A 9073-nucleotide genomic window follows, 5' to 3' on the forward strand; every position below is an offset into this window, starting at 1 on the left:
AAATTTTGACTGCACCTCTTCCTACCTTTGACCCCTGCATCTCTCCCCCAGGTGACTTACGAGGGCATCCCCAGGAAGGAAAAGGGGAAAAGGTGCATGGTGGGAATGAACGATCTGTCCTGGAGCCTCCAGCTGGATGAGCGCCAGCTGAGTGCCTGGCACAACGGCCGCCGGGAGACGGTGGCTGGCCACTCCCACCACTCCCGCATCGGAATTCTGCTGGACTACGAGGCTGGAACACTGACGTACTATGGAGACGGGCATACGCGGCTGCATGCCTTCCACTGTGCCTTCACTCAGGAGCTGTTCCCCGCCTGTTGGATAGGGGAGGGCGTGAGCATCACCCTCTGCTCGCCATGACGACAACACGAAAGGGAATGACCGTGATCTAACAATCTCTTATAGGACTAGTCTAGAAACTATAACCCTGTTTATACCTGGTGCTAACATGGGTCCTTTGTCCTGATCTTGCCTACATTCTGATTGTGCCTACATTTCCAGAAATGTGTCAGCATACAGTACGCTATTAAAATGTGCCTGTGGTTGGTCCATTGTGTCTCCATTTTGATCGGATTTCCTTGTCCCTTTATGCAAATTATTTCACAGCTTTCAAAATAATATTTATTTAAGACACATATTGATGTAATCAGTCTATAATCAGTCAATGGTGCCACCTGTCAATGATTTTAGAGAGTGGAATAATTATGATTTAAATGGTTTCTCTGTCCGGATCTGTCTACACTTGTAAAATATCCAGACACTATGTGTCTGACGACCTCCAGTCACAATCAAATTACAATGTGTCTTGATTGTCAACACCTGTCTAAAAATGTGGGCACAATCAGGATGTTGACAGGATCAGGACAAAGGACACAAGTTAGAACCAGGTAAAAACGGGGCTTATGGCAACAGGTTCAGTTATTTTTTGGGAACCATAGACATTGCATCATTGTATCTGTCCAATTATGGCGTCTGTGAGAGCACGGAAAAGTCTAAACAGGATCCTAGGGATGTCCCAACTCTGACATCATCCCATTGAAGTTGAATTTGAAACATTTTTAGTTAGGGTTGGGGGGTAGATCGTTTTCAGCTGTTCGTGCATACATATTTTCTAGAGACAAGCCTGAAGTTCGAAGCCGAAGTTTACACCCCTTTGTCGGTGATTGGTCAACAGTAGTGATTTTTCAATTAAGTGTATGTTGTCATTCAACGAGAGGTTAATAGTTTTCATGTACACCACCGTTCTAAAGTTTGGGGTCACTTAGAAATGTCCTTGTTTTTGAAGGAGAAGCACATTTTTGTCCATTAAAATAACATCAAATTGATCAGAAATACAGTGTAGACATTGTTAATGTTGTAAATGACTATTGTAGCTGGAAACGGCAGATTTTGAATGGAATATCTACATAGGTATCCAGAGGCCCATTATCAGCAACTATCACTCCTGTGTTCCAATGGCACGTTGTTAGCTAATCCAAGTTTATCATTTTAAAAGGCTAATTGATCATTAGAAAACCCTTTTGCAATTATCTTAGCACATCTGAAAACTGTTGTCCTGCTTAAAGAAGCAATAAAACTGGACTTTAGACTAGTTGAGTATCTAGAGCATCAGCATTTGTGGGTTCGATTACAGGCTCAAAATGGCCAGAAACAAATAACTTTCTTCTAAAACGTATCAATCTATTCTTGTTCTGAGAATTGAAGGCTATTCCATGCGAGAAATTGTCAAAAAACTGAAGATCTCGTACCATGCTGTGTTCTTCTCCCTTCACCGTACAGCGCAAACTGGCCCTAACCAGAATAGAAAGATGGTGAGGCCCCCTTGCACAACTGAGTAAGAGGACACGTACATTAGAGTGTCTAGTTTGAGAAACAGATGCCTCACAAGTTCTCAACTGACAACTTCATTATATAGTACCCGCAAAATACCAGTCTCAACATCAACAGTGTTCCTCTGTCCAGTGTCTGTGTTCTTTTGCTCATCTTAATCTTTTCTTTCTATTGGCCAGTCTGAGATATGGCTTTTTCTTTGCAACTCTGCCTAGAAGGCCAGCATCCCGGAGTCGCCTCTTCACTGTTGACGTTGAGACTGGTGTTTTGCTGGTACTATTTAATGAAGCTGCTAGTTGAGGATTTGAGAGGCGTCTGTTTCTCAAACTAGACACTAATGTACTTGCCCTCTTGCTCAGTTGTGCACCGGGTTCTCCCACTCCTCTTTCTATTCTGGTTAGAGCCAGTTTGCACTGTTCTGTGAAGGGAGTCGTACACAGTATGTCCCAAGGATCCAGGATAGGATGAAGCAAAGATCTCAAAAGGCAGCTCCGTTGAAGCCATCTAATTTTCATCTACTACTACTTCTGTGAGTTGGTAAAACAAACAGAGGGTGCACACTGCCACCTAGAGTGTATCGTTTGAACCGGTGTGAAGCCAAGGTTGGTGATTTACTGCCACCTGCAGTTATGGAATGTTTCCTAATGAGTATAATTAATTGACTAGGTTGTAGTGTTAGATAGAGGACTCTAGATGGATAAAACCTGTTTTGTCATGGGTATTGCCATTGAGGGCTTCCACCATTTTATAGTAGTCAACTGGGTGGGACTTCCTATGGGTTAAGGACAGATCACATGATTCCATCCAGGTCATCAGGAGGGTCAGCCAATTAATTATAGCCTACTCGTGAACATTCCACAACTGTAGGTGACAGTAAATCACCAACCTTGGCATTATAACTGTTCAGACAACACACTCTAGGTGGCAGTATGCACCCTTTCTGTTTGTTTGTCAACTCAGAAGTAGTAGAACAAGAAAATATACTACTTCAAAATAGAGATTGCCTCAATGGCGCTGCCTGTGCACGCACAGACGCCATTATGGGACATGTATAAATATGATATCTCTATCATTCTCTATGGCCTAGGTAGAGCCAGAACCATATTGTCTATACTTGTGATCACTAACCTTATTCTTAGGGAGTCATCACATATAGAGGGAAGAAAGGGAGCTTTTTGGATTGAATTCCAGCCGCTGTCCCAGTTGGATACTAGGACACTGATGCCTGGATGGGTGAAAGCAATATGGTTTCCATTATGCTCAGCGGAGTTGCCTCCATATTCTGTTCACCTATCCAGACTTTTAAGATGCGTTGGTTTGGGAAGGTACTAGGATGTATGTAGGAAAGTAAAAAATAAAATGTGTATTAGGGACCTATCCCATGTGAGACCTTTCATTCTCCGACTGTAGTCTGCAACCCTCATTTTCCCATAGTGAGATAATGTAGCAGTCAGCATTTTATAATCAAAATCCTTAACCTGGTGAGACCCCCGGTTGCAAAAATGTAACAGACCCTAAACTCATGTCAAACACGACATAGTTAATCTCCTTAGATCCAGATGTATATCTTAGTAGCATTTGTTGTATGTCCAGTCTTCTCTAAGATGTATTGATTACATAGAAGAAAAATAATCAAGAAAAACATTCTAGGCCAGAGCTAGATGTTAATTAAATCTAGTTGTGTAGTTGCCAAATGTTGTGAGTTAAGAGACCGCTCCTAATTGGAACCTTAACAAGAATACAAACCACTCTCCCTCACATTGCTGTCCCTAACATGTAAAGCTGATGATAGTGCTGTGATGTCACCTTACTGTACAGATGTTTAGTACAGTCCAGTTGTGGGACACTGACTTAAAATGGGAGAGATTAGTAAGTACAGCTGTGTCACAGGAATCTTCTGGAATGTTAATGTTCAGAGAACATGGGATCAGACTCGGTAAAGCAGACTAGTCTTTGGGATATTGATGTGGACAACCAGAAGCACCGTTAGGAACTGGAAAGGACTACTATACGAGAAACCGGGTTTCTGTGAGAGAACGGAAAATCACATCTCTAGGGCTGCTAGAGGCTGAGGAAATGTCTCAAAAGTTCCTGTTGGAATTGAACTGGAGCTGATGTTAAATGTTTAGAACAACTTTGTGTTGGAAGTTGGAGCTGGACATAAATCTGGTATTAATGTAGACATGGTGCCAGCCTGTTTCTGATTTAGCCAACTTGTCATTTTGTCAAACAAGGCAATGATGTAGCACATAAATGCAGATATAGTCAGGTACCCAGGTTAGCATCACAATGTGTACAGAAAAATTCAACAGTCAAATTAATAAAATGGACACACTTCACATCACACAAGATCAGTTTGATAAAACCCAATTCAATGCATATTAGTTACAATTGAGACCATGCTTTGCTTTTGTTGTCTTTTCAATATTATATTTGAACATTTTAATTACTCAATAAATTAATGTGAATTTGAAATAAATACAGTGCATTCGGAAAGTATTCAGACCCCTTGACTTTTTCCACATGTTACTAATCCTTATTTTAAAAAATATTAAAATTGTTTTTTTTTTAAAAAGCAAAAACAGGTTTTTAGATTATTTTTTTTGCAAAGAAACTGAAATATCACAAATATTCAAACCTTTTAACTCAGTACTTTATTGAAACACCTTTGGCAGCGATTACAGCATCGAGTCTTCTTGGGTATGATGCTACAAACATGGCACACCTGTATTTGGGGAGTTTCTCCCATTCTTCTCTGCAGATCCTCTCAAGCTCTCAGGTTGGATGAGGAGTATCGCTGTACAGCTATTTTCAGGTCTCTCCAGAGATGTTCGATCGGGTTTATGTCCAGGCTCTGGCTGGGCCACTCAAGGACATTCATAGACTTGTACTGAAGCCACTCCTGCGTTGTCTTGGCTGTGTGCTTAGGGTCGTTGTCCTGTTGTAAGGTGAACCTTTGCCCCAGTCTGTGAAGTCCTGAGTGCTCTGGAGCAGGTTTCCATCAAGGATCTCTCTGTACTTTGCTCCGTCCATCTTCCCTCGATCCTGACTAGTCTCTGAGTCCCTGCCGCTGAAAAACATCCCCACAGCATGATGCTGCCACTACCTTGCTCCACTGTAGGAATGGTGCCAGGTTTCCTTCAGACGGGACGCTTGGCATTCAGGCCAAAGAGTTCAATCTTGGTTTAATTAGACCAGAGAATCTTGTTTCTCATGGTCAGAGTCCTTTAGGTGCCTTTTGGCAAACTCCAAGTGGGCTGTCATGTGCCTTTTACTAAGAAGTGGCTTCCATCTGGCCACTCTATCATAAAGGCCTGATTGGTGGAGTGCTGCAGAGATGGCTGTCCTTCTGGAAGGTTCTCCCATCTCCACAGAGGAACTCTAGAGCTCTGTCAGAGTGACCATCGGGTTCTTGGTCACCTCCCTAACCAAGGCCCTTCTCCCAGATGGCTCAGTTTGGCCGGGTGTCTTGATGGTTCCAAACTTCTTCCATTTAAGAATGATGGAGGCCATTGTGTTCTTGGGGACCTTCGATGCTTCAGACATTTTTTGGTACCCTTCCCCAGATCTGTGCCTCGACAAAATCCTGTCTCGGAGCTCTACGGACAATTCCTTCGACCTCATGGCTTTGTTTTTTGACATGCACTATCAACTGATGAGACCTTATATAGACAGTTATGTGCCTTTCCAAATCATGTCCAATCAATTAAAAACTTACCACAGGTGGACTCCAAACAAGTTGTATAAAATCTCAAGGATGATCAATGGAAACAGGATGCACCTGAGCTCAATTTCGAGTCTCATAGCAAAGGGTATGAATAGATATGTAAATGTGATATTTCCAGTCCAAAACATTTTTAAACCTGTTACCGCTTTGTCATTATGGGGTATTGTGTGTAGATTGTTGAGAAAAATAATTGTATCAACGTAACAATGTGGAAAAAGTGAAGGGGTCTGAATACTTTCACGAATGCACTGTATGTAGCCATATATTACTTGTTAACTTCACCAAAAGATCCGTTACGTTACATTTGTTTACTCTGAATTGCACTGCGGCCGGAATGCCATCACGGTTAGATTAAGAAACCACGGAGTACTCCAAATTTGACCTTTATCCAAACTGTACATCGAGAAGATTGAAATACTGCTACTTTTCTGGAAACTGCCCTTTTCGTCATTTTGTGGAATGGCACGTCACGTTTAACAACAAAGGAGCTGATTGACTGACAAAATGGCTGTGGTGGCTACTGCTAGATAGCATGAGGACGAAAAGGGCCGTTTTCAGAGAAAACAAGCAGTATTTCAATCTTCTCGATTGAAAATAGTTTGGATCAGTGATCTAGTCAGTTAGTGTTAGTCTGGAACACTGCAGAGTGATTTGATGCAAGGATTCTTTATTTTAAATTCCTTGATGTTGATGGATTCTGGGTTCTGACTCCTAAACTTGGAATATTGTTAAATTATCAGGTATATTTTTGAAATATTGAGTGCTATAGTCTAGGGCAGGCCTAGGCAATTATTTTCCATGGAGGGCCACGTTAGAATATATTTTTGCCATTGCGGGCCAGAGTCATATTACAGGTTTGTACATCATGTGTATAACTGTGTTGACAGATATATCTACTGTAAATGACATCCAGCTTTGCTACTTACTGTTTTAACATGAAAAGAAATCAACCACATCCATGTTCTCCTTTTGGTAGGCATTTTCATTATTAAACATGCAATGAACTACACAGAGGGAAAAGTACATTGTGCATTCAGCACCACAGACTGAACTCCTGTTAACGGGTATGCACAAAAACACAAAAAAGAGAGAGCTCAACATTGCATTTAAACTACTCAATCAGTGTGAGGAGTGAAGTCTCTGATGGGCATTGACTAGAGAGGTGATGTCAGGTATAGTTTCTGACGTCGCGATGCGCAGGATTGCTGAGAGGTGAGAGACAGTAAGAGATGATCTGTGCCTTGACTTGTTATATTTCATCAATGAAAATGTCTGTTCACATACATAGGTTGACCCAAACAGTACAAACATCTTCTGAGCATGACTCCTAATCTGAAGATCGATAAACTCAAGTTGCAGGTCAGTGGGAACGTGAAAGGAGAGGAAACCAACAGCATGTCATTTTCCAACACTTTGAAATCCTCAAAACGACGAGAAAACTCCCCGTTCAAAGCACGCGGCAGCAACGTATACTTCTCCCCACTGGTCATCTGATAAGGAACAGACTAGTTGTGTCGGAAGGTGGGTGAGATTGTTGTCATCTGATAAGGAACAGACTAGTTGTGTCGGAAGGTGGGTGAGATTGTTGTCATCTGATAAGGAACAGACTAGTTGTGTCGGAAGGTGGGTGAGATTGTTGTCATCTGATAAGGAACAGACTAGTTGTGTCGGCAGGTGGGTGAGATTGTTGTCATCTGATAAGGAACAGACTAGTAGTGTCGGAAGGTGGGTGAGATTGTTGTCATCTGATAAGGAACAGACTAGTAGTGTCGGAAGGTGGGTGAGATTGTTGTCATCTGATAGGGAACAGACTAGTAGTGTCGGAAGGTGGGTGAGATTGTTGGCTTCTACTTGGAGTAATTTTCCCTTGAAGGCTTTGACAAGGCTGTACATCTGATGTGCAAAAAGGCCCTTCCCTTGTAGTTTAGAATTCAGTTCATTCATGAGGGCCATGATGTCAACGGTGAAGGCAAAATCTTGCAGTTGAGGGAAATCCACATATTTTCCTTGAATTTACAAAAATTCAATAATCTCCGACTTCAGGTCCCACACCCTTTTAAGCACCTTCCCCAAACTCAACCATCTCACATTTGTATGGTAGGGAAGATCTGCATGACCCGACAGTCTCTTCCAACAGTGAGACAAGCTGCCTGTGGTTTAAAGATTTTGCTCTTATGAAGTTTACCACTTTAGTGGCTGTATCCACAGCATGGCTAATTTTCAGAACACATTTACAGAGCACCTCCTGATGAATAATGCAATGCAGGAAAATCATTTTCTGATCTGGGTTCAGCTCAGCTACTTGATCTTGTATCCTTTTCAAAATGCCAATGTTTTTTCCTGTCAAGTTTGGGCACCCATCAGTGGTCGCAGTGAATAACTTTTCAAAACTCAGTCCCAGCTTTGACACACACTTATTAACCTCCTCCAATAAATCTTTCCCTGTGATTGTGCTCTTCATTGACTGCACTGAAGCAAGCTCCTCTGTATTTTCAAAGTCTGGGAGTTATGCCTCGTAAGAATATCAACAATTGTGCATCACTGCTCTCATCCAGGGCCAAGAAGAAATAGGTGAAATCCTTTACCTTGTCTTTCAACTGTTGTTCCATATTCTCTGCGATGTCCTCAACACGCCGGGTCACTGTTCGTCTTGACAGGGAAACATTTTCAAACAGCTCTTTCTTGTCGGGGCAAAGTATTGCTGCGGAGTGAATTAAACATTCTGTATTTAATTCGCCCTCAGTGAATGGCTTGCTATGTTTAGCAATTTTGTGGGACAGTACATAGCTATCTCTCGCATTTCCGTCGTTTGCTGAATACAGTTTTGTGAAAAGTCCGTGCTGCTTTTGCAACTGAGAAAGCAAATCTTTCGATGCACTTGCCCTCTGCTCAGAAGACATACTCCTAAAATTCTCTGCATGCCTCATCTGGAAGTGTCGGGACTATTGTAGTTTTTCTTTTCAGTTGTAGTCTTTCAAGGCAACAATGCTCTCTTTGCACACAGCTTTCCCTGATACCTCAATAAAGAAAATATTTTGATGTCCACTCATGCTGGAACACCATTCATTGTCTACTTTCCTTTGAAATCTTTGAAAAAATATTTTTTGCGCAATTTCTAGCTAGCTACTATTTGTAACTGTGACGTGTATGTCAGCCTGTCAGTCACTGTCTGTCCTCGTGCAGTTGTTATTTTATACGTGCCTTCAAAATAAATGTCCCACAAGCGGTGGGGAGTTAAATCATTACACAAAGGCGAGTATACATTGGGCTTTTAATTTGAATAACAAATACGTTTTTCAAAACTTTATATATATATTTTACCTCTTGGGGATATCATTCGAAAACATAATGTTAACTTTCACTGCTATGCGGATGACACACAGCTGTATATTTCAATGAAACATGGTGAAGCCCCAAAATTGCCCTCACTAGAAGCATGTGTTTCAGACATAAGGAAGTGGATGGCTGCAAACGTTCTACTTTTAAACTCGGCCAAAACAGAGATGCTTGTTCTAG

General features: G+C 41.7%; 1 protein-coding gene and 1 long non-coding RNA gene across 2 annotated transcripts in view; one reads left to right on the forward strand and one right to left on the reverse strand.

Moving 5' to 3' along the window:
- The window catches only part of trim65 (tripartite motif containing 65), a 25672-nt gene extending 21343 nt beyond the window's left edge, over positions 1 to 4329 (forward strand). The window contains exon 8 of the mRNA XM_020460812.2: positions 52 to 4329. Within this exon, the coding sequence (XP_020316401.1) occupies positions 52 to 360 (309 nt within the window). The 3' untranslated portion in view covers positions 361 to 4329. The remainder of the gene's footprint in view (positions 1 to 51) is intronic.
- LOC116357463 (uncharacterized) overlaps positions 1 to 8686 on the reverse strand; it is a 14687-nt gene extending 6001 nt beyond the window's left edge. Inside the window, exon 1 of the long non-coding RNA XR_004205447.1 lies at positions 8143 to 8686. This is a non-coding gene — a long non-coding RNA (uncharacterized LOC116357463). The remainder of the gene's footprint in view (positions 1 to 8142) is intronic.
- Between the last annotated feature and the right edge of the window lie 387 nt (positions 8687 to 9073).

This window comes from Oncorhynchus kisutch, linkage group LG25, assembly GCF_002021735.2.
Source record: "Oncorhynchus kisutch isolate 150728-3 linkage group LG25, Okis_V2, whole genome shotgun sequence".
NCBI classification, from domain to species: domain Eukaryota; kingdom Metazoa; phylum Chordata; class Actinopteri; order Salmoniformes; family Salmonidae; genus Oncorhynchus; species Oncorhynchus kisutch.